Genomic DNA, 24,629 nt, shown 5'->3' with positions numbered 1-24,629 from the left:
GACAAAGATTTCAGCCCTGATTTTAAAAGCTAATAGATTCCACACACTGCAGGTTTGAGGGAAGCATAAACACTAAATGCTGTCTCACCTTGTTTGGTCCGAGCTCCTGGAATATTAAGTAAGCCTGTTCCCGAGGAACTAAGAGGCTTCGAAGCCTCATAGCCCTCAAGTAAGTTAGCAACGTGTTGAGGCCCAAGACTGTTTAGTGATCATGACCCATTAACAGTATTTCCAAATCAGTTCTTTTACATACAGGAAGCCAGTGCAACCATTTCAAAGCTTTTGTAATATGATTGTCATGATGACGTGTGTGAGGGAGGCAGCAATAGGATCCAAAATGGAGGACTCCCCGGCAGGTCTCCATGAAACTCAAGACACAGCTTTACTGCTGGATTTACAGAATACATTAATTAAAGTAGGAAGATACAGCCGGAGGAATGAGAGAAACATTAAAACAACCCTGGCAAGGGGCAACGAGAATTTGAATTCATCTCTCCTGCCAGGCCCCCGTTATTGGTCTTAGGTGCCTGCCAGGCTTGTCCTAATTGGTTAGCGCTAGAGTCCGTTAAACAAGTCAAACAGGCGTGTCACGATAAAAACAAGCATGCAAAAACCAAAAGAACAAAAACACAGCAACTCATGCAAAACAAGACAAACTCCGAAAAGCCACCCTTCCCCGGATGACATAATGCTTCATAATCCCAGCTAAAGCAGGCATCTCGACATTAAACAAAAGCGGTGCAAGAACAGAACCCTGAGGAACCCCAGGTGTAACCTTTATGCGTTCAAAATGATAGTTAATGAATGACACAAAATAACCTTGATCTGTCAAATCAAATTTAAACCAATTAAACAGTGTTCTCAATGTTCTCCAACCTATAAGGCAATATATGATGATCAGTTATAGCAGCCGATAATGTCTTATTTCATAGTCTAATCTTCACATGCTTTATCCAAAGTACACTCCCTGTTGATTCCCCCACTAATTATGTTCACAGTATCTATTATTGTAGGGTCTACCTTACAATATAAAGCGCATTGAGGTGACCGTTGTTGTGATTTGGCTCCATATAAATAACATTGAATTGAACTGAATTATTTACTGTGTCTTTATGAATTTGCTAGCTTAGCTTAGCTCGTAGCCGACTCGCTAGCAGCATGGCCTCTTCACCTGTCCTGCCTACACTTTCCTGCTCATTGTGTCAGATGGTTAGTTACTCCTCGCCATGTTTTAGCAGTAATGATACTTGTAATAAATGTAGCCTATTTTCAGCTCTAAAGGCCAGGATCCCTGAATTGTAGACTTGATAAGCATGTAGCTAATCAGGCCCCTGTAGCCGAAGGTAGCGTGGGCCCCGCTAGCTGTCCCCCAGCAGATTGTCCCGAGCAGCCAGGAAAACAGGTCGGCTGGGTGACAGTGAGGAGGAAGCATAGTCCTAAACAGAAGCCCCAGGTACACCACCAACCCGTTCATGTGTCTAACCGTTTTTCCCCACTCGGCGACACACCCGCCGGGGGTCAAACTCTGGTAATTGGCGATTCTGTTCTCAGACATGTGAAGCTAGACACACTGGCAACCATAGTCAATTGTCTTCCAGGGGCCAGAGCAGGCGACATTGAAGGAAATTTAAAACTGCTGGCTAAGGGTAAACGTAAATTCAGTAAGATCATAATTCACGTCGGCAGTAATGACACCCGGTTACGCCAATCGGAGGCCACTAAAATCAATATTGAATCGGTGTGCAACTTTGCTAAAACAATGTCGGACTCTGTAGTTTTCTCTGGTCCCCTCCCCAATCAGACCAGGAGTGACATGTTTAGCTGCATGTTCTCCTTAAACTGCTGGCTGTCTGAGTGGTGTCCCAGAAACGATGTGGGCTTCATAGATAATTGGCAAACCTTCTGGAGGAAACCTGGTCTTGTTAGGAGAGACGGCATCCATCCCACTTTGGATGGAGCAGCTCTCATTTCTAGAAACATGGACAAATTTATTAAACCCCCCAAAATATGACTATCCAGAGTTGGGACCAGGAAGCAGAGCTGCAGTCTTACACGCCTCTCTGCAGCTTCTCTCCTCCTGCTACCCCCCCAAAAACCCATCTCCATAGAGACTGTGTCAGCTTCCAAACAGACAAAGAACAAACTAAAAACCAGCAACAAACAACTTAAACATAAACAATCACAAAGAAAGAACAATACAGTATCCACATCTGAACCAAAGAGTAACACAGTGAAATGTGGATTATTAAATATCAGGTCTCTCTCCTCCAAGTCTCTGTTAGTACATGACTTAATAATTGATCAACAAATTGATTTACTCTGCCTTACAGAAACCTGGTTGCAGCAGGATGATTATGTTAGTTTAAATGGAGGTGCAGGGGATTATCTTCTTCAGTACCTGAATGCTACTCCAGCAGAGGTCAATTATCTTGTTAATAATTTCACTTAACTGCGTACAAATCTGTTCCTCTGAAAAAGAAATGTTCAAATCAGAAGTACCTGACTCCGTGGTATAATTCTCAAACTCGTAGCCTAAAGCAGATGACTCGTAAGCTGGAGAGGAAATGGCGTGTCACAAATTTAGAGGATCATCATTTAGCCTGGAGAAATAGTTTGTTACTTTTAAAGCCAGAACATCTTACTATTCATCACTGATTGAAGAAAATAAGAACAACCCCAGGTTTCTCTTCAGCTCTGTAGCCAGGCTGACAAACAGTCAGAGCTCTGTTGAGCCAACCAGACGCTTTTCTTTCCAAGCTCCTTAGACTACGATGACCTGGATGACTGAGAACCTTCACAATCATTAGAGAAAAATATTACTCATAATCATCTCACAGATGTATCTACAGCTACTTTCAGTACCTTTGATGTTCATTTAGACGCTTTCTCTCCAATTGATCTTTCTGAGTTAACTTCAATAATTACTTCCTCCAAACCATCAATGTGTCTTTTAGACCCCATTCCTACAAAACTGCTCAAAGAAGTCCTGCCATTAATTAATTCTTCGATCTTAAATATGATCAACCTATCTCTAATAATCAGCTATGTACCACAGGCCTTCAAGCTGGCAGTAGTGCAGTATGCAGATGACACCCAGCTCTATCTGTCCATGAAGCCAGATAACACACACCAATGAGTTAAACTGCAGGAATGTCTTAAAGACATAAAGACCTGGATGGCCGCTAACTTTCTGCTTCTTAATTCAGATAAAACTGAGGTTATTGTACTCGGCCCTGAAAATCTTAGAAATATGGTATCTAAGCAGATTCTTACTCTGGATGGCATTACCTTGGCCTCCAGTAACACTGTGAGGAACCTTGGAGTCATTTTTAACAGTATATTTCCAGTTAATACAAAATGCTGCAGCAAGAGTACTGACAGGGACTAAAAAGAGAGAACAGATTTCTCCTATATTGGACACGGCCTTCGCAGTCTACGTGGGCCGAGTCCTTTAAAGGCCAAGAAGGCCAGAACTGCGAGGCTGTGAAATGGGAGGGTCTACCCTTCAGATTTGTGTCATCAAGTGTGTTCATGGAGTTTAATAAACTCAGCCATCTGCTCTTTGCTATTTAAAATATAATAGGACATGCTTCTGTTTATTCAGTTTTCTGTTTGACGTTTATTCAGTGTTTATTCCCTCCGCGAATCGCTACCTTATCGTGGTGGTGGGGTTTGTGTGTCCCAGGGATCCCAGGGGCTATGTTGTCCGGGGTTTCTGCCCCTGGTAGGGTCTCCCATGGCAAATTGGTCCTAGGAGAGGAACAGACAAAGAGCGATTCAGAAGACCCTTATATGAAAATGAGGGAACAGTTCACCCTGCCTGGGATAGGGTTACTGGGGCCCCACCATGGAGCCAAGCCCTGGTTGGGTGCCTGAGGGTGAGCGTCTGGTGGCCAGGCCTTAGTCCATGGGGCCCACTAGGCACAGCCCGAAAAGGGGACATCGACCCATCCTCCTGCAGGCCCACCACCCACAGGAGGTGCCGTAGGGGTCCGATGCATCATGTGCCGGGCAGCAACATGGAATGTCACCTCTCTGTTAGGGAAGGAACCTGAGTTAGTGTGTGAGGTTGAGAGGTACTGGCTAGATATATTCGGGCTCGCCTCAACGCATGGCGTTGGAACCAGTCTCCCAGAGAGCGGCTGGACTCTGTCTTAGTCTGGATTTGCCCCCGGTGAGAGGTGGCGGGCTGGGGTGGGTATTCTAGTATCTCCTCGCGTTGCTGCCTGTACATTGGGGGTCCAGTGCCTCGGATAAGCGGAAGAAAATGCATGGATAAAAAACTATAACTTTAATCTCAGCCAAGCCCTTTTGACTCAGGAACAAATAAAACATGGTATTGAAAAAAGCCAAACAATAATATATATATCATGTTTAACCTGAGTAGCGAAAGACCGCATGGGTCTGAAAACGATGTGCTGGGAATCTGCTGTTCTCACTGGCTCTAGTGAGCCTCGACCTCCCGGTCAGATATCGAGCTGGTGAGTAACAGACGTCTCAGAAAATGTCGGAGCACTTTTGCAAACATGTGACATCTTAATAAATTGAGCAGATATTAGAAGTTTACACAGCTACATTCTCACCTGAAAATATCATAAAAGTTTATTTTGTGACCCAGAAAGATTAATAAGAGTAATATTAAAGCTAAGTAGCTGCCGCCATTGTTGGAAACTGGAATTGGCTGGGCCGCGCTATGAATTCTGGGATGGGTTGGGCCAAGAAGGATACACCTGACCCATCCTTCAAATTCAGGGAAATGAAAGATGGATTTGTCGGCCGCATTTGGAGCAGTCTTTGAATTGGGACAGCCTTTGTCGCCCGGCTGTGGCATAATCGACCTTCAAATGATTTGGCCCCTTAATTGCGACATACCTCATGTGTTAATAGACCTCTCTGCACTGAATCATACTTGTCATACTTGTTACTTTTTATTAACCTCTGTCTCTGTTAAGGAAATATACTCTAAAACACTTCTTCAGTAAAGACTCAGAGAAGAGAAACACACAGAACTTCTTGCTAGCAAGGGCAGCCTCCAGACTGAGACTCGCACTGAGAAACTGCCCCGGTCTTTATTTATACTTCAGTGGGTGCTTGTGTGTGTGTGTGGTGCCCTGCTGATCAAAGGGTCATATAACAGCACAAAAAGAACATCCTTGGTCATAAAGAGGGTAGTCTCCCCCTCACCCTAGATGGTTCACCCTAGATAACACAGTGAAGAAGTCCAGCAGTTCATCTAAACAAAAGGCACTTAGACTAAAACAGACATAGCTACGATAAAACAATAAAACAAGGTACGACCTCTTCCCATGCTCCCAGGATGTGGGGGTGGACGCTAGAACACCTTGAAGTGTTACAGGCCCCCTAGGATGAGACATTCTTTCACTATGCCACCAACTGTATACTTCTACACACAAATGATTACATGCAGTATTCTACCATATGCAAACTTATATCATTAAAAGATTATACTGACTACTAAGTACAATTTTCCTATTAACAGTCTCTCTTCCACAGCATGTCTTTATCCTGTCTTCCTTCTCTCACCCCAACCGGTCGCAGCAGATGGCCCCGCCCCTCCCTGAGCCTGGTTCTGGAGGTTTCTTCCTGTTAAAAGGGAGTTTTTCCTTCCCACTGTCACCAAAGTGCTTGCTCATAGGGGGTCATATGATTGTTGAGTTTTTCTCTGTATCTATTATTGTAGGGTCTACCTTACAATATAAAGCACCTTGAGGCGACTGTTGTTGTGATTTGATGCTCTAAGTTGATGAATGAATTCTTTGAACACAATTAGTGGGTGATTCAGCAGAGCGTCTGTATTGGATCAAGGAATTGACCATTGCACTGTGTAACAACAAAGTTTTTAATTAAATGGCATACACAAAACACCACTGTGCAATGCATCAGGAACAGGAAGTGATACTATACTGCAGTGAAAGCCAACACCAGGTAAATATAACATTTCATTTCTTAGAGTGCATGGAGAGACCATCTGGGAATGGTTTCAGATGAATACATGGAGACCCAAAGAGGCTGGAAATCTACAATGGAGGGTTTTACATGGTGTTTGAAATCCCAGCCATGATGAAATTCTCCAGTATGTTGTAAAGGGGAAACTGTGTTCCACTCTTTCCTGGATTTCAGGAGATCACAGTCTGTGTTTGGGCTCCAGGAGAAGCAGTTCTGACTTTTTATTTAGATTGAGATTATTTACTCTACAGACTTTCATCCTTGGCTTTACATGTTCGATAAAAACAGACATTGTGGTTGATTTAATATTCACTTGAAAAAGAAATATTTTTTTGTTTGGATTATTACTTCTGTTCTCAAATCTTTAGCTGTCTGTTTTTATTGATAAAAGGGTTTTGGAAAATCTAAATCAACTCTATCTATATATTTGCTCTGTCTCTCTACATCTCTAGCTCGCTCCATAGATCTTGCTGTCTCTCTCTCGCTAGCTCACTCTCTCGTTCTAACTCAAGCAACAGATCCTGCCGTTGTTCTTCCTGTAACTCTCTCGCTAGCTCACACTCTCTTTCTAGCTCGCTCCAAACATCTTGCTGTCTCTCTCTCGCTAGCTCACTCTCTCGTTCTAGCTCAAGCAACAGATCCTGCCGTTGTTCTTCCTGTAACTCTCTCGCTAGCTCACTCTCTCGTTCTAACTCAAGCAACAGATCCTGCCGTTGTTCTTCCTGTAACTCTCTCGCTAGCTCACACTCTCTTTCTAGCTCGCTCCAAACATCTTGCTGTCTCTCTCTCGCTAGCTCACTCTCTCTTTCCAACTCTCCGTACAGATGTTGACGAGGGTCCAGGCGTGTCTCACGGCAGGACTTCAGGGCCTTTGGTCTGGCTCCAGTGAAGACATTGCAGGGAAGTTGCGGTTTGGCAGCTTGTTGCTCTGAGCTGCTGCTGTTGACTTTCTTCTGAGCTTCTCGTTTGAGCTGAAAAACTATGCCAGAAAGCAAAGTGTTGACCTTCATCTGAGGTCTCGTGTTGAACGTCTCCTTACACATGGGACAGCAGCAGGACATATTAACATCCCAGTGCTGAGTGATGCATCTTTTGCAGAAGTTGTGGCCACATGGTGTGGTGACTGGATCGACGAACACCTCCAGACAGATGGCGCACAGAAACTGATCTTCAGCTCGCAGATTGCTGGCAGCGGACATGTCTGCGCTCTGAGAACAGAAGTCAGAGCATTAAAAGTTCAACTCTAATTAAACATATTTGGTGGTTTACATTGGGAATGCAACAAAGTCTGAGCAGCAACAATAGGAAACACAACTAGGACACCACAGGTGCAGAATATAATAATGTGACTCTGAAGCTGCTCTGTCTTTCAGCTCTGCCCCACCTCAAACGGCTCTGTTTGTTGCCTCCTGCAGGTTCGGACCTGATTATAGTAACCTGCACTTGGCACAACATGAGTTTAATCTTTTCGGAGACATTGAACTTATTTTCTTTGATTTGATACTGTCACATGTCAGACTGAGGCAGCAGACGTCTCTGAAAACTAAAGTGAAAGTGTCAAAAACACATTTTTAGAAAGAAATTAATTCAGTGTTGTTGATTATGCACTTGTAGATGTAATTGATGTTACTGCTGATCACATTATTCTAGTTTAATTTAAGCCTCCACTTGAATTATTCTGACATGCCAGTGTGAAATTGTATAGTGCTGAATCTTTATTTTGAACATTAAAATAGTCAAAAAGAGACAAACAAAAAAAGGAAAACAAAGCAATAATAATTATAACTAATTTACATGTTCAAAAATGAGAAGGAAGAAGCATGAGCTTATTTAATCCCACCTCCTTTCCACTATTTAGTAACTAAGAGTCTGCATTTTTTCTTATTGTTTATGCCCTGTTCATCAGAAATTCACCTTCATTACAATTTGTTACATGTATTTTTTAATAACTCCAGGAACATGTCAAAAGATATACAAATTTACAGATATATAACATACTTGTGCACCCCCACACACATATAATAAAATATGAATAAAAAGAAAAGTTTTGCGTTAATGCTGTATGTTAAACATTAAATGTCATCAGCTGTACTCACCAGTTTTTGAGTCAGTTGTTTAGAAAGAGGAGATGAATTCGGTCTGATTTTCTTCACAAATGCACAGATCTGTGACTGCAGCTGTGCTGTTACTCTCACTAACTTTAACTTTCATTTCTGGAAAATGATGCTGACTCTCCTCTTTGTGGCTCCGCCTCCTCCTGCAATGTTAGGCTTGTTTCATTCACACATGATTAGAGGTACACACATCTGGAACAGGAGTTTAAAATGTGTGTGCGCCTTCAGTTTTCTCAAACCCGAGCAGCAGTGTTTTTGATCCTTTCCTCTGCAAAGCTTCTCTCTTTCTGTCATTCATGTTTTTATTGCAGAGGAAGTTGAGCTGTGTGCACACTTCAAACTCTCCTTGAAACTGTTGCAGCCCTCTGCTGGACACAGACAGGAACCACATCAGGGTTAATGAAGAAGGTAAAATTACAATCAGTTCCTGCTCTTCACAGAAAACAGCTAAAATCAGAATTTATTATAAAGTAAAGCTAAAAGTATCAAATATGGCATCGGATCTGTGAACCCTGGTGCTGCATTCACAGTGAGCTGAAAGTTTGAGAGCATCTCAATTCAATTCAATTTTATTTATACAGCGCCAAATCACAACAACAGTCGCCTCAAGGCGCTTTGTATTGTACAGTATATAATATAATAATACATAGAGAGAAAAACTCAACAATCATATGACCCCCTATGAGCAGCACTTTGGCGACAGTGGGAAGGAAAAACTCCCTTTTAACAGGAAGAAACCTCCAGCAGAACCAGGCTCAGGGAGGGGCGGGGCCATCTGCTGTGATTGGTTGGGGTGAGAGAAGGAAGACAGGATAAAGACATGCTGTGGAAGAGAGACAGAGGTTAGAAATGGAGCAGTGTGTCATCCTGTGAACCAGGGTTTTATTCAAATCATTGTTCGCTCCATGTTACAACATTTCAACATCACCATTCATTGTTTAACAGTTCGTGTTTGTTACAATCACATATTTTCAGATTTCACTGAATCTATATTGTCAGTTTTCATTAAAATACTAAAACTGCTTATACCCACATAACAGGCAGGTCTGGCCCGGATCTGGTATCAAGCCGGCACTGCTGACTGACTTCTGGCATGATAAGACGTATGTCATCCAGATATGGGCCAGGCCTGGTGTAGATAGCACTGTTTATGCGATAGCATGCCACATCTGGCATGATTGTGGTTTGGTGTATGTGGCCTAGGCTCACAGAAAACAGGTCGTCCCTGGATCCGGCATCAAGCTGGCACTTCTGACTGACTGGTGTCATGGCAGGGTGTATGTCAGCCAGATGTGGGCCAGGTCTGGCAATGATGGCACTGTTTATGTTCCTATTTTCCTATTTTAGTTAGAAGACCCAAATGCCATGTTGCAATACTATACTGCTATGGTAGCCAATGTTTCAAACGCAGGTTTGACAGGTTTGTGAGTGTACACTTTATCCAAAACCTAGTGAGGGTTTACTCATGTTTGCCACCAGGTGGCTGTAGCTCAGGAGGTAGAGAAGGTCACCCACTGATTCAGAAGGTTAGTGGTTCGATCTCTGTGTGATCCTCCAGGCTGCATGTCAAGAGTGTGAATGTGTATGAATGTAGTTAGGAAGCACTCAGTTTACAGATAGCGTATGATTGAGAATATATCATGTTATATAGAGCAATTTGAGTAATCTGGGAGACCAGAAAAGCGCTATATAAGAATCAGTTCATTCACTGTCTGAACAGAGTTTCGTCATCTTACTTTTGCACTATTATGTTCCGGCACATGTTCTTATTACATGGCTTAATTAAGGTACACATTAGGCCGACATCTGGGGCCAGAGCTGAAACTGTTCTAGGCCAGCACAGGGCCAGCAGTGTGTCTACAACTGGCCTTGTGCTGCCCCATGTATGGGCCACATCTGGCAAACCAGATCTGGGCCACCAAAGGGCCGTCATTCTTTGCCATGTCTGGGCCATGTGTAAGCACATTGCGTGGGCCAGATCCAGGCCATACCAATTTTGCTATGTGGGTAAAGACACAAAATACCCCAAAATAAGACATTTTTACATGATATGAGTTACACTAAAAAAAATTAACACACATCATTTTCTGCAGACCATGAAGACAATGACATGCTATGACATCAGCTACCTTTTGTTACTATTCTTGAGAATTGTTACATGTTATGAAACGAAACAATTCTTCATGTAGCTTTTTGAGTGTATTACATCAATGTGGTGCCCCTTCTAAGGGAGGACATCAGTTAAAAACACTGTTAGTAATGAGAATGCTTAGAAAATAAAAGCATGCAAACAGGACCTGATTATTTATTCCCTTTAATGAAAATAAATCATCTCATCAATTCAAATACGTTGTTACTCAATTTGATTGACAGGACAGATGATCAGTGGTGCAGAGTTTTTCACACCTTGATAAAGCCCAGGACTGAAGTACGGGTGGAGCTTCTCTGTGAAGGAGCAGCCAGTGAACGAGTAGATCAGAGCTGCAGCATCTACGTCATAGAAGGAGACCAGACCCTCCTCATAGTCCACAAACACCCCCACCTTCTCAGGACCAGACCGGAGACAGAGACGGACCGGAGGGGCGGCACAAGCACTGTACTCACTTCCATTTCTCAGCCACACAGTCCAGAAACCATTTTGAGGAATCAGTCTGATGTTTCCCTTCCTGTTGATCGACTCTGTGGACACTCCTAAGTCCCAGTCAGTCTTTCCTTTAACCTGAACCTCAAAGTAAAATCTGCCTGAAGAGAAACTCTGCTCTGCTAAAACACAAACACAGTAAGAAAATCTCTCTGGGTTGTCCGGAAGTTTCTTCCTCACATCACCATGATTCACTTGTTTTCCATCGTCAGACAGGATGAGATAAGGATTTGCTGTATCAGGATCCAGAGTCACGTCCACTGCATCCTGCTGGACCCTCTTCAGCTCTGCAGCCTCAAACAGCTTCTTCATGTCTTTCCTGAGTGTCTCCACAGCTCTCCCCACAGTCCCCTCATATGATGGTGGACGGACTCTGACCTCTGTCCAGTCCTTGGTGCTTAGAGCAGCTTTCAGGGAGGAGAAGCTATGGAGGAGGTGGAGGTGGTCTTCAGAGTGTGAGAGCTGCTCCACCTCAGATCTTCTCTCCATCAGCTCAGAGATTTCCTGTTCCAGATCTTTGATGAGTCCTTCAGCCTGTTTCTCTGTAGTTTCCTGTTTGTCTTCGATCTCCTTTATGAGCTCCTTCAGGCGTCTCTCAACAGACTCCATCAGAGCCGTGAGGACCTGAACACCTTCTGCTTTCTGTCTGTCTGCAGCATCTTTCCTCATCTTCACCGACTCTTTGATCTCCTGAATCTTCAGTCGTCTCTTCTGGATCATCTGCTGAATCTCAGCCTCTGTCTTCTCCAGCTCTGCCTTCTTTCCTTCGTATTCTTCTCTCAGAGGAACAAACTCATGAGCCTTGTGATCTAGAACAGAGCAGAGCATGCAGACACATGTCTGGTCGGTCTTACAGAACAGCTCCAGATGTTTATCGTGCTTCCTACACATCCTGCTTTCCAGGTTCTCCACAGGCTCAATCAGCTGATGTCTTTTCAGACTTGTAGCTGTCAGATGAGGCTCCAGGTGAGTCTGACAGTAGGAGGTCAGACACACCAGGCAGGACTTCAGGGCCTTCAGTCTGGTTCCAGTGCAGACGTCACAGGGAACTTCTCCTGGTTTGGCAGCTTGTTGCTCTGAGCTGCTGCTGCTGGCTTTCTGCTGAGCTTCACGTCTCTGAGCAACCATCTCAGACAGCAAAGTGTTAACATGAAGTTCAGGCCTTGTCTTGAACACCTTGTTACACTTGGGACACTGGCAGCTGTCATTAACATCCCAGTTCTGAGTGATGCAGTTTTTGCAGTAGTTGTGTCCACATGATGTGGTGACTGGATCAGTGAACACATCCAGACAGATGGAGCACAGAAACTGATCTTCAGACTGTAGATTGGTGGCTGCAGACATTTCTTCACTCTAAGGGAGAAAGAAAGGAAATGCATCTTATTTGAAATTTTGTTTACATTTCATATTTTAAAAGTAAGGAACAAGTGTTAGGGTTGTAGTCATAACGTAGCAGTTCTGACAGATGTGACAGATGCCCATCCTGACAACTTCATGTGCTTACTCATTATGTCCTCAGATTGTTCTATTACAGGAACGGTTTCATGATCGTACCCTTTAAAACTCACAAGTTCCCTAACTTCAGTTGCCTCAAGGCGCTTTATATTGTACAGTAGACCCTACAATAATCCATACAGAGAAAAACCCAACAATCATATGACCCCCTATGAGCAGCACTTTGGTGACAGTGGGAAGGAAAAACTCCCTTTTAACAGGAAGAAACCTCCAGCAGAACCAGGCTCAGGGAGGGGCGGGGCCATCTGCTGTGATTGGTTGGGGTGAGAGAAGGAAGACAGGATAAAGACATGCTGTGGAAGAGAGACAGAGGTTAATAACAGATATGATTCAATGCAGAGAGGTCTGTTAATACAATTACGGTCCAAGAGTCTCAGCAGTCCTCTGTCCTCTAATTCCTCAGTGTGAGAAGGATGTTGGGGGTTCCTGCTATTGGTGTCACTGCCAGACAACATATCCTTGGTTTCTGTGTATTTGATTCAGGCAACAGCAAAACTCTGCTCTTGCCATATGTGGGTATTTGGGTGACCATCACTGATCCTCTCCTCCTACCGGCAATGGCACCACACAAACAATAAGAACCCTCAGGTGAAGAAAAAAATAACATAAAAACAAAGTCCCAAAGTGCTCCACCAAATCCTTTCAGAATCAAAAACACACCACAGACCTCACTCAGCGTCTGTGAATGTGTGTTAGGGGAGACATCTAACATCCTACAGCTAGCACACATAGAAACAACTCAAAAACGACTGTGAATAAAACCAGTGAAACCTAAACACAGACAGATTACACGAGGAACACACCTTGCCTATAAAAACAGCCACATGTTAAGGAACCTGCCACCTAGTGGCAAAAGGAGGCACAGCGCTCTGGTACAACCAGAGCTATATATAATAACAAGCTAAACTGTTAAACTTTAACTTACTGTGATCTATAATACAGCCCAGGCTTGTCTCTCATAATCTGACAATGTTTTACCACTGCCTCTGAGAGAGGCCACCATTAAGCCAATAAACATCACAGATGCATTGTGGTTATTATGGCAAGTGGATTCACATACAACATGAACTCTGCAGCCTCTTCCAGATGTTGGAACACTGAGTTGTTTGATGTTGTTAAAGAACCCAGAGGTGTCCTGTCCTCGTACGTGAGCCCTTTGCTGTTCTTGCAAGTGTAGTTTCATTAATATGGCCCGGATCTGGCCCACACACGGCAAAGAATGACGGCCCTTTGGTGGCCCACACATGGGCCAGCACAAGGCCAGTTGCAGACACACTGGCAGTCCTGTGCTGGCCCAGAACAGTTTCAGCTCTGGCCCCAGATGTCAGCCTAATGTGTACCTTAATCAATCCAAGTAATAACAACATGTGCCGGAACATAATAGTGATAAGGAAGATGACGAAACTCTGTTCAGACAGTGAATGGACTGATTCTTTTATAGCGCCTTTCTACTCTCCCAGATCACTCAAAGCGCTCTATACAACATGCCACATTCACCCAATCACACGCTTTCTCTAAACTGAGTGCTTCCTCACTACATTCATACTCTTGAACCACTAACCTGCCGATCAGTAGGTGACCTGCTCTACCTCCTGAGCTACAGCCACCTGGTGGCAAAACCATCTCTAGGTTTTGGATAAAGTGTACACTCACAAACCTGTCAAACCTGCATTTGAAACATTGGCTACCATAGCAGTATAGTATTGCAACATGGCATTTGGGTCTTCTAACTAAAATAGGAGCATAAATAGTGCCATCATTGCCAGACCTGGCCCACATCTGGCTGACATACACCCTGCCACGACACCAGTCAGTCAGAAGTGCCAGCTTGATGCCGGATCCGGGCCAGACCTGTTTTCTATGGGCCTGGGCCACATACACCAAACTATGCCAGTCCTGGCCCATATCTGGATAACTTACCACTTACCATGCCAGGAGTCAGCCAGCAGTCTGCCACAGACAGAGGAGGACTCACGTTTGGTTTGGACTTGCCTGCAGTGCGAACAGTGCGAACACGATCGTCTGTACTCACCTCTGTTCTCACCAGTGGACAGAATCTGCTGTGAGGCTCAGAATATGAACGTGATGGACTCAGTGTGACGTTCCTGTGAATCTTCGTTTAGAGACAAACTGGACTTGACTGCAGCTTTTCACAGGGTTTCTTTCCTCCTCACCCTTTTTTTTATGATTTTATGGTTTATATTTATCAACAAGGAGCAAAGGTCGGATTAGAACACGCCCAGGCTGGACGAGTGAGGCGTGTTGTATGGTTAACCATCACACACTAATGAGGGTCTCAGCCCATCTGGATTTAAAGAGTATTTTATTTTTCTGTCCTCGAGGTCACAAACTTTGTACTGTAAACGGGTTTTTCTATGTCCAGCAAATGCAGTCTGATCAGAGCTGTTATTAAACCAACATTTAATTTTTGTCAGAGTTTGTTTCCTCCTTCTGATTTGTGAATACATGGAGTTAATTTATGGCGACGATGGGATCAGAACAAACACTGGATGCAGGTCAGCTGAGGCCTGAATGTTATCCCTCTGGACCCCCCACTGGCTTGGACCCCAAGCAGCACGTCATCTTCAGCTAGCCCACCAATCAAAATATTCAGCTCAGTTCTGTGATGCAGAGCCTTCAGGATTTAAACAAACAACAAAACTTCTCCTGATGTGGTTTGTCCTGACTGTAACGTAGAGCTGCAGCTTGTTTCTGCTGTGAGCTGAATTCACACGTGTTCAATGTAGTTTTAAATAAAGGTTTATTTAAAGAGGAGCCTAGCATCAACATGTAGGTAATATGGGACTCTTCATACGTTCATCAGTGGATATACGAGTCGAACACTTTCACGGTATCAGCTGTACAGTTCAAGTAATTCAAAAACAGGTAATCGTCACACCTTTGGACATATTTTAATAGTTAGAACTACATATCGGTGAAGGACGTTTGCTTTTTTTCTTTTCTTTAAAGCGTGTGTGGTGAAATCTCTGGTTCATCGTGTGGTCCACCTTCAGGCCGCTGCAGTTTCACCACAGCAGACGCACAACAACGCCTGTCCCATCGTGGAGGCGTTCAGAGTCAGAGACCAAAGAAAGGACATGTTAAAGTTTCTGCATTTAATCAGATGTGATTATTTAAAGTGTTCTAGTTTCTTTGCTCTTGTGTGTGAGATCATCTCCTGACGTGGAGTGCCGGGCTGCCCTGTTCCTTCTGAGCACGCTCAGTTCGTGGTCATCAGCAGAGTGATTATTGTTGAAAGATGTGTCACATGACCGGGTGTTAGGGCTTAGAGCGAGGCACCGGGAGCTCCCGCAGCACAGCCGTTACAGCCGTGAAGTCCAGCCAGCAGCCATGGGCAGCACCAAGCAGGCAGCCGGTAAGTCTGACAGGATGAAGAGGCAGGAAGTGAGGCACAGGTGGACGACAGGTGTTTAAACTGCGGCGTGTCCTCTGCTGGTAGAGCTGACAGACAGCCTCTGGTCATGTGATCTCCTCTAGAAACCACCTTCTCTCTCTCTGTGTTTCATTTCAGACGCTAATCAGATTAAGAGGCTGGGAAGGAGATTTAAGAAACTCGACCTGGATGACTCCGGATCCCTGAGCGTGGAGGAGTTCATGTCCCTGCCAGAGCTCCAGCAGAACCCCCTCGTGCAGCGAGTCATCGATATATTCGACACCGACGAAAACGGGGAAGTCGACTTCAGAGGTGCGAAAGAGTTTTTACAGAAGACAAACAGCAGCTCAGCCGTTACAGCCTCATCGCTATCACACAGATACAGTTACAGTCAATAATATCCTCATGATTCAGTTACTCAGTCCAGGTTTGACATTTATATCATCTCTGATCCGCTGAGTCATATAATTAATCGATGAACACAACGTGTGCAGGATTACCCAGCAGGCACCGAGCCGTTCGGTTTGTTCTCGGAGCGTTTTGTCTCTGCGTGGAGACGATCGTATCTCAGACCTTTTGATCTTCTTGTTCTTCAGCCTTAAACAACAACAGTGATGATTTTCCTTTTCCACAGAGTTCATTGAAGGAGTCTTTCAGTTCAGCGTGAAAGGAAACAAGGAGCAGCGGCTGCGTTGTAAGCACTTCAGCTTTAACCATCATGGTTCATAAACTATGCTCGATTTTTAAACACCTTGAGGCGAATGTTGTTGTTTTGATTGTGTGCTACATAAATAACATGGAATCGAACTGAAACTTACCTTCACATTTCCTCTGTGATTTTCTTTGGCCTCAGTTGCCTTTAGGATCTACGACATGGACAAAGACGGTTACATCTCCAATGGAGAACTCTTCCAGGTCCTAAAGACGATGGTGGGAAGCAACCTGAAAGACACACAGCTGCAGCAGATCGTTGACAAAACTATCATCGGCGCCGACAAAGACGGAGACGGCAGAATCTCCTTCGAGGAGTTCTGCGCGGTGAGTTTTTGTGACTCGTTTCACCACCTGGACTCAAACTGGAGTCTGCACCAAAGCAACGCGCCGTAATCTGTGCTACAACCACGTTACGTTTCCTAGTAATGCAGTAAAGTGTTATACTTAAAACTGCTATAAAGGTTCTTCAGTTACCTGAATGAGGAGCAAATAGAAAGAAAGAAACATGAAACATTTGGGCTTCAATCAGCTGATCTCAGTTCATGTGCAGGGAGGAGGGCTGCAGATACGGCCATTACTTCTAGATTTATTGTATGAAAGGTCAAAAAGGATGTTGAAGTGCAAACTGGGTCCAGGACAGAGTTATGGTGCTAACACATGTGTGCGTGCATGCGACCAGCACGGCTCAAAACATGCATCAAAAGTTAGAAACTGACTCTGAGAAAGCTCCAACAGTAAAGACCCGAGAAGGTCGCTTAGGGAAGAACATCGTGAAGCTGTACTTGCAGGATTATCTAACTCAGCGCTCCCCAACCTTTTTTGTGCCACTGACCAGTTTATGTCTGACAATATTTTCACCGACCGGCCTTTAAGGTGTCGCAGACAAACACAACAAATTAAAATGATTCAACCGAGACAGAAACTGGTGTTCTGTAAATATAATGATAAACATGAATTCACTGTGTGATTGTGTAACTTTATTAGCAGCGTCCTCCTCTCTGCCCTTAATGCTGTCTGGTCGCCAGTGTTGCTCAAGTTACTTGAAAAAAGTAATCAGTAACTAATTACTGATTACTTCCCCAAAAAAGTAATCCCGTTACTTTACTGATTACTTATTTTCAAAAGTAATTAATTACTTAGTTACTTTTTAAAAACACGATTTACAACCTGAAGAGGTGATAAAGTGATAGATCTTTCAGCCCAATTCTACTTTTTCTACATAATCATCATACAAAATGTAATCAAATGGAAAAGTCTCTTTTTAAAACTTGTTTTATTAGTTTTAATCTTTTAACTTTATGCATCAAGCAAACATTTAATTATCTGCAACATTCTCTGACTGGAAGAAATTAGTTTAACATTTAAACCTATTTCATGCACATTCCAGCACATAAAATAAAATATTTTTTGTGTTTACACTCAGTCTTTCAAATGGATGCAAGTAAAACACAGCAGAAAATAAATAAAGTTAAAGACTCAGCGGTCCTGTTGCTCTATTTTCACCTGTAAAGCAGGAGTGGGGTAGGCGGAGGGTTACCCTGGTGCAGGTGTGCCGCGGTCAGTGGAAGAATCCGTGAGTTTCTCTGTGAGTTTCCCATTACGTCGTAGCTACTCGGTGCTTGTTGGAAGTTTAGGGTTTTTTCTCTGTAAAAAGAAGTTTTCTTCCCACGCACAGCGGACACTAATGTTTTTGTCACTTTTTATGGAATCAAACTCAAAGTAAGGTCAGTACTTCCACGCTTTAAACGCTGCACGCTCATACTCTCTCTGCACTCGATATGTGATCCATTGTTGATCTGCACACAGCTGTTGTCACGAACGTCGCACTCGCTTACGTCACTGTCATGAGACACTCTCGCAAAAAAATCACGGTTTTAGTAACGCAGTAACGCAGCGTTCCTACGGGAAAGTAACGGTAATCGAATTACCGTTTTTGCAATAGTAATCCCTTACTTTACTCGTTACTCGAAAAAAGTAATCAGATTACAGTAACGCGTTACTGCCCATCTCTGCTGGTCGCTATGGTAACGTTTAAACATTTCTTTCAAAATAAGACCCAGGGAAACCAAGTTCACAATAAAACCCTGAAAACCATAAACTTCTCACCCGAGCCTCGGCTCTCGCGGCCCGGTACCGGTCCGTGGCCCGGGGTTGGGGACCGCTGCTCTACAGCACCAGCAGGACCTCTTCAGCTCATTTCGAATCCAGAACCCTCACAGGTCTGTTTGACGCCCACAGAACTGAAGTCACCTCATCGGCTCCCAGATCAACACAGAATTACCTTTAAAATCTTTCTGTTAGTTCACGGAGCTCTCGGGGCCTCCTCTGTTTACAGAGTCGATTCAGTTAAAAACAAGAAAAAACAGTGTGTGACATCACTTCCTGTTGTCTCCTGCAGGTGGCGGGAGGATTGGACATTCACAAAACGATGGTTGTGGACATCTGACAGCCTCTTGTTTATCCTTCGTCCGTTCACAGGAGTCATCCAGCTGTTCCTGCCGCTCTGTTAGCTCCACCGGGCTGTTTGTTTTATGCATCCTTCAGGATCTGAAGGTGTTTGTTTTTATTTTAGTGAGCTGACAGACTTACAGTTTGGTCCATGAATATTTGGATTGAGACAAATTTTCTAATGTTGGTACATTACCACAATGAATTTTAAATGAAACAGCTCTGATGCAGGTGAAGTGCACACGTTCATCTTTAATTCAGTGTGTTGGACAAAATGACCGCATAAAAATCTGAGAAACTAAAGTATTTTAACACAATGCCTTCGTTTCAGGCTCAAAAGTATTTGGAAAAATTAAATAACTGAAAATAAATTGATAATTTCTATTACTTTATTCAAAACCCTTTGCTGGCAAAGGCCTTAAGTGTTGAAGTCACGGACACCACCAGATGCTGGGTTTCCTACTTTTGCTGCTCTCCCAGCCTTTACTGCACCAGCTTTCTGCTGCTGTTTGCTTTTCTGTCCTATGTTTAGTCGTCGACAAGTGAAACGCCCAGGTTTAGCTTCAATCATTATTGGCATTATTTTAAATTAACCAAATCATTCAATATGGCACAGAAACAGTGGCACTCGCCGCCCTCACTCCTAAAACTTCTCCCTCTTCCTATACAACCAATTGCCACATGTTGCCATATCATTTTTTGATTGTTTGAGTTTGCATGCTTTGTTTTTTTTACGTCACATTGCGTCCTGCGTCCTGATCGCTGCAGACGATCTCCTCCGTCTCTCCTGTACAGAATCGCTGCATCGATGCTAGCAGTGTGACTGAAGTGCAGTGCTGTATGTCCACGATGTCCACCAAACGTTTTGCACCATCAAAAAATAAAATTGGCTCCTTGATTTCACCTCTCGCTGGTTATTTTTAGAACATAACACCCGCGATAAACGAGGGACAGCTGAGAAATATAACATTTGAATGCATTTTCTCTTTTGCTCTGAGGCGCGGGGGAAAGATATCGACAAGTCGATGAACATCATTTACAGATATATTGGGTAAATGCCCGAGACATCTATAGAAATGTAAATCGCCGCTTGATTCATTCATTTGCTTAACTTGTTTTGGACCGTAAACCAGGCGCGAATAGGACACCGGAAACAAAGCTCCCCACAGGAGTTTCCACACCGGAAGTAGCATATGCTAACGTGCACATGGTCTATTCCAATTTAGCTGGATGTGAGCAGACAGTCTGTCTCTAAACAGCTCAGAATTCACTCAGCTGCTTCAGGCCTGTGTCACATCATCAGGAAACACAAGTGTTTTTGCAGAACTGTGCTGGCTTTTCTTAGGTTTTCTTTTTTAGCAAAGTCCTATCTAGCCTTTCTGTTCTTGAGGTTTATGAGTAGGGATGGGTATCGAAAACAGTGGGAACCGGTTCTCAACAAGAACCGGTTCCCACTGTTTCAATTCCTTGGGATTGTTTGCCATTTTTGCAAACGATTCCCTTATCGATTCCAGTCGCCCTGAATGACGTCACCGCGTTGCGGAGCGTCATTTACCTGACAGGAAACATGGCGGCTCAAACGATCAAAAGTTTGGTTATACTTTACGAGAGTGGATGACAACAGGGCAACTTGCAATACTTGCAAAGTAGATGCTTCATTTAAGGAAACACTACGAATAACACGCGATGACCTTAAATGAATGTCGTGTTTTTAATTCCGCTCCGGACTCGTGAATCTCAACCCAGCAGCAGCAGTAACGTTTGCACGTCCTCTCCCGTTAATGCGGCAGGTAAATAATCAACTAACAGTGCATATTATGTTAGCGCGATCTGCCTTATTACAAACCTGCCATTACTGTGCATTTAGTGACCATGATGAGACAGAGTCTGGCTCAGATGCTGGCAGTTCTCGCTGCAGTCTGCCGGCAGCGTCTCCTTTCAGGCCAGGATAGACGAACGTCACCGAGCAGAGACTCAGTTTGTGGTCAAAGGCTTGCACCCGTTTGCCACAGCAGATGTAAGTGAATGTGTTTAATTGTAGGCAGGGACATTACTGGATATTCTTGTGTAATTGCTACAGAATAATTTATGTTAAACTTTGTTATTGCTACAGAAGAATATTTATTTTATTATTTTACATTTACAATGTTTTTCCTGGGGACCCTGTGACGCCCCATTGAAGAGCCGTAGGCTGGATCTCTTAAGATCTCACTGTTGGGTTTGTAAGGCCATGTTACTCCTAAATTTCTATCTTGTTCAAAGAGAAGATATAAAACAAAGTTCTAAGCTAATCGACCTTAGTGTTCTCCTTTTTTAAAAAGAATCGATAAGAGAATCGAATCGTTAAACAGAATCGAAAATGGAATCGGAATCGTGAAAATCTTATCAATACCCATCCCTGTGTATGAGTGTCTTGCACCTTGCAGTGAACTGTCTGTGTTTACTTTCATGCAGTCTTCTCTTTATGGTAGATTTGGATATCGGTACAACCTCCTGGAGTGTTGTTCACTTGGTTGGCTTCACCGTGGAATGATTTTGCGTAGGGGTGTCAAATTATCGCGTTAATTGCGATTAATTAATTACAATGCTATTTAGCGCGTTATGTTTTTTAATCTCGTTAATCTAATTTTTAATCTCTTGACGTCATTGATTTTGTATGAGAGTTGCTATGTTATAAAATCCGTTTTTATGTGCTGGGCTCCTTGTGCTTGACTTGTTGGGGGTGGAGTCACGTCGTGAGGTCAAGGTGAGAAGTGGTGATTAGCTTACAGTGTGGATATGGAGGCGCATCTGAGAGTTGTTGGCCCAATGAACGGGAAATTTGTATTTCATAAACGCCCCGACGGCACCATTGACAAAGGTAAAGTGGTCTGCCTAGAGTGTAAGAAGGAGTTTGCTTACCACCGAAGCAGCTCAAGTTTGGCCTATCACCTCAACGCAAAGCACCCAGCCGCGAGTGCAGCAACAGCTAGCAGTGAAGACGTTAGCAATATAGCAAGCCAGAGCAAAGCTTTTCGCCAAACAAAACTAGAGAATACCCCTCGTATGAGCAAGTCTGCGACCGACAGGCTGACTAATGTTATTGCCAAGTGGATAGCGATGAACTGTAGGCCGATAAATATAGTAGAGGACGAAGGATTGACAGAGGTGTTGCAAATTGCGTCCAATGACCCGTCATACAAGCCGCCGTGCAGGACTACAGTAACGACCAAAATCAGCAAAATGTACGACGGCGAAAAGAAAAACAAACTTGAGATTTTGGCGGAGGATTCTCCCAACTGTGTTGCTATAACCGGAGATCACTGGACCTCAGCTGGCAACCACAGCTATTTTGGGGTGACTGGACACTTTATTGATAGTGAGTGGAACCTCAACTCATTTGCACTGACCGTCATGAGAACAGAAACCAGGCACTTTGCTGATAAATGCGCCGAACAGTTCCTCAAGGTAGCAAATGACTGGGGTATTGAAAACAAGATATCCACCATTGGCACAGACAGCGCAGCAAACATGCTGGCTGCTATGAGAGCACTTCCATATGAGCACATCGCCTGCAATGCTCACATTCTCCAGAGGACCATCACGGTATGTCTCGATAGCAGTGGTTTTGTCGGTGTACTGGCAAAGTGCCGCAAGATTGTTGGTCATTTTAAACAAAGCCCTGCGAGTACCACAGAACTTAACCAACAACAAGTAGCACTCGGAAAGAAGAGCGATCAACTTATACAGGATGTACCCACCAGGTGGAACTCGACTCTCGCAATGGTCTCACGCCTCCTATGTAACCGAGAGGCTGTCCAGGCTACGTTGGACCAACAGAACCACAGGTTGGTCTTGCCAACCGAAGCTGAGTGGGCGAAACTGCAGAGGCTGGAGCTCCTGCTTGAACCATGCAAGTAAGTTCAAATAAACACTTTCCCATTTTAATTATATAAACTACTGTTACATGTGTAAAATCAAAATTAATGAACATAACAAGGAACTTTTAAGGACAATTAAATTGGAAATCAGTTACACTTTGATTTAAATGAATCCAGCTAGGTTTATTTAGCAAACCTCTCCACCTCTGCAGGTATGTGACAGAGCTGCTGGGTGGTGAGGCCTACGTCTCTTGCTCTGTAGTGCTGCCTGCTTTTCGCCATCTGTACCGTGTCATGGACATTACTGATGATGATCCTGCCTACGTGGTGAAGTTCAAGAATGCCTTCCAGAAGGATCTGGCAGCACGACGAGCTAATGGCAACGAGATATGGTTCGAGGTGGCCACAGCATTGGATCCACGGTTTAAGGATTTGAAATGTCTTCCAAGAGAAAAGAGGGAACAGGTAGGACAATAAGGTTAAGCTGGACTAATGAGTCCAATTCATTATCAAATCAAACTTTTATTTATTATATGGAACACAAAGTTCTTTACAAGATTAAATAAAATAAAATAAAAGCACTTAGTTTTAATCACAATCATTCATTCATTCATTCATTCATTCATTCAGGTGTGGACCATTCTGGAGAATATGCTCCAGGCAGCAGAGCCCAGAAGAGCAGATAGTCTCCAGCCCTCCACAGAGGATGATGGACCAGCTCAGAAGAAGAGGAGGAGCGAACTCCTTCTGGGGTCTGACTCTGACTCAGAAGATGGAATTGAGTCTGGAGAGCTGCAGCGCTACAGAGCAGAACCCAGCATCAGTATTGATGACTGTCCCCTGCAGTGGTGGTATGCTCACTCAGGAGTCTATGAAAAGCTGTCAGTCCTAGCACAAAAGTACCTGGCCTCCCCAGCTACCTCTGTACCCTGTGAGAGACTCTTTAGCCTTGCAGGCCACATAGTGCAAAAGAAAAGGGCAGCCTTGCTTCCAGAAAATGTTACCAGGCTGGTGTGTCTTAGCGACTGGCTGAGGAAGAAGAAATGAGACACATGTGGTCAGCATAGCTGCTGTGTCATTTGTAGCCTACTAGAATAGATTGCTTGATGTTCAGCACTTTTTTTTGTGATGGAAGAATACTTTGATGTGCTAACTTGCAGCACTGCAATGTCAGTTTTATTTTTCATTATCTGAAGCAGAGGAATTTCAGTGCTGTATTGCTCAGAAAAGAGCAACTCTGATGTGCTAACTTGCAGCACTTAATTTATTTGATTTTATTTGTATTTATTTTTCCACTTATTTTACAAAAGAATACAACAGTATGTAAATGGTTGCATCTGTTTAACGTTTGTTAAACAATAAATGACTTTATAAAGTCACTTTCTTTGTTATATCAGTCTTTTGGTCTGCCACAATAAGTTGAGGGCTTTCCTCAGCTATTTTTAGGTGAGATTAAAAAAGAGATTAATTAGATCAATTAATTAAAAATCATAATTAATTAATCTCTATTTTTTTTTAATCTCTTGACAGCACTACTAATTAGGCCCCTCTGACCACTGGTGATGGCCAGAGGGGCCGATGGCGCGATATGGCAGCCTCACCTCTGTCAGTCTGCCCCAGGTAGGGCAGCTGTGGCTACAACTGTAGCTGCCTCCACCAGTGTGTGAATGCGAGAGTGAATGAATAGTGGCATTGTAAAGCGCTTTGGGTGCCTTGAAAAGCGCTATATCAATCCAATCCATTATTATTATTATTATAAAAATAATGACAAGATGTAGTTTGAGTTTCATCTTTTCTTCTTTTTCCTTAACTAGACTTCACACGTGAACCCTCTCAGCTTCAACCCTTCTGTTTCTTTGACTTACTTCTTCAGATTTCTGCATCTGGTCTTCATGCAGTTTTCTTCCACATGCGCTTTGAATAAATTATGTGACAAGCTGAGTAGCGCCACATGGAATTAGCTTCAATGCACGCGA

The 24,629-nt window shown here is 43.6% G+C and overlaps 4 protein-coding genes and 1 pseudogene across 6 annotated transcripts; 3 read left to right on the top strand and 2 right to left on the bottom strand.

The window, feature by feature from the left end:
• Positions 1-1,158: 1,158 nt before the first annotated feature.
• On the top strand, positions 1,159-2,011 carry LOC147328656 (uncharacterized; annotated as a pseudogene).
• A 3,575-nt stretch (positions 2,012-5,586) lies between these two features.
• On the bottom strand, positions 5,587-8,512 carry LOC147328655 (uncharacterized). The gene is made up of 2 exons (XM_086297215.1): positions 8,064-8,512; positions 5,587-7,175 (listed from the first exon to the last, which is right to left on the bottom strand). Exon 2 carries the CDS (start codon positions 7,164-7,166, stop codon positions 6,408-6,410), a length of 759 nt encoding a protein of 252 aa, XP_086153341.1. The 5' UTR covers positions 7,167-7,175; positions 8,064-8,512; the 3' UTR covers positions 5,587-6,407.
• Positions 8,513-8,700: 188 nt separating this feature from the next.
• LOC147328654 (E3 ubiquitin-protein ligase TRIM21-like) lies at positions 8,701-18,481 on the bottom strand. 2 transcript variants are annotated; one of them, XM_086297172.1, is made up of 2 exons: positions 16,450-18,481; positions 8,701-12,075 (listed from the first exon to the last, which is right to left on the bottom strand). In XM_086297172.1, the coding sequence occupies exon 2, from the start codon at positions 12,064-12,066 to the stop codon at positions 10,435-10,437; it is 1,632 nt and encodes a 543-aa protein (XP_086153298.1). In that variant the 5' UTR covers positions 12,067-12,075; positions 16,450-18,481; the 3' UTR covers positions 8,701-10,434. The 2 variants fall into 2 exon arrangements, with proteins under 2 accessions (XP_086153298.1, XP_086153297.1); XM_086297171.1 differs by lacking the exon at positions 16,450-18,481 and adding an exon at positions 14,270-15,661.
• Positions 15,490-19,696, top strand: ppp3r1b (protein phosphatase 3 (formerly 2B), regulatory s1ubunit B, alpha isoform, b). 2 transcript variants are annotated; one of them, XM_086297223.1, is made up of 5 exons: positions 15,490-15,613; positions 15,770-15,943; positions 16,266-16,325; positions 16,485-16,669; positions 18,744-19,696. In XM_086297223.1, the coding sequence occupies exons 1-5, from the start codon at positions 15,589-15,591 to the stop codon at positions 18,789-18,791; spliced, it is 492 nt and encodes a 163-aa protein (XP_086153349.1). In that variant the 5' UTR covers positions 15,490-15,588; the 3' UTR covers positions 18,792-19,696. The 2 variants fall into 2 exon arrangements, with proteins under 2 accessions (XP_086153349.1, XP_086153350.1); XM_086297224.1 differs by lacking the exon at positions 16,266-16,325.
• A 155-nt stretch (positions 19,697-19,851) lies between these two features.
• On the top strand, positions 19,852-24,032 carry LOC147328652 (E3 SUMO-protein ligase ZBED1-like). The gene is made up of 3 exons (XM_086297168.1): positions 19,852-22,689; positions 22,866-23,118; positions 23,284-24,032. The coding sequence occupies exons 1-3, from the start codon at positions 21,572-21,574 to the stop codon at positions 23,698-23,700; spliced, it is 1,788 nt and encodes a 595-aa protein (XP_086153294.1). The 5' UTR covers positions 19,852-21,571; the 3' UTR covers positions 23,701-24,032.
• Positions 24,033-24,629: the final 597 nt, after the last annotated feature.

Source organism: Aulonocara sp. 'chitande type north' Nkhata Bay, linkage group LG6 (assembly GCF_057382095.1).
Source record: "Aulonocara sp. 'chitande type north' Nkhata Bay isolate Kocher_YH1m ecotype deep benthic linkage group LG6, A_spYH_male_GT1.1, whole genome shotgun sequence".
Classification (NCBI taxonomy): Eukaryota; Metazoa; Chordata; class Actinopteri; order Cichliformes; family Cichlidae; genus Aulonocara; species Aulonocara sp. 'chitande type north' Nkhata Bay.
The sequence above is the reverse complement of the archived record's forward strand: the minus strand, read 5'-3'. Positions and strand labels throughout refer to the sequence as shown.

What these genes read in the sequence shown, in the direction of transcription:
- LOC147328655 (XM_086297215.1), bottom strand. Translation starts at nt 7,166, where the DNA reads ATGTCCGCTGCCAGCAATCTGCGAGCTGAAGATCAGTTTCTGTGCGCC.
- LOC147328654 (XM_086297172.1), bottom strand. Translation starts at nt 12,066, where the DNA reads ATGTCTGCAGCCACCAATCTACAGTCTGAAGATCAGTTTCTGTGCTCC.
- ppp3r1b (XM_086297223.1), top strand. Translation starts at nt 15,589, where the DNA reads ATGGGCAGCACCAAGCAGGCAGCCG. An exon ending in CAAGGAGCAGCGGCTGCGTT is followed by an intron (nt 16,326 to 16,484) that starts GTAAGCACTTCA and finishes CTTTGGCCTCAG; the next exon opens with TTGCCTTTAGGATCTACGAC. An exon ending in CCTTCGAGGAGTTCTGCGCG is followed by an intron (nt 16,670 to 18,743) that starts GTGAGTTTTTGT and finishes TGTCTCCTGCAG; the next exon opens with GTGGCGGGAGGATTGGACAT.
- LOC147328652 (XM_086297168.1), top strand. Translation starts at nt 21,572, where the DNA reads ATGGAGGCGCATCTGAGAGTTGTTGGCCCAATGAACGGGAAATTTGTA. An exon ending in CTCCTGCTTGAACCATGCAA is followed by an intron (nt 22,690 to 22,865) that starts GTAAGTTCAAAT and finishes CCACCTCTGCAG; the next exon opens with GTATGTGACAGAGCTGCTGG. An exon ending in CAAGAGAAAAGAGGGAACAG is followed by an intron (nt 23,119 to 23,283) that starts GTAGGACAATAA and finishes TCATTCATTCAG; the next exon opens with GTGTGGACCATTCTGGAGAA.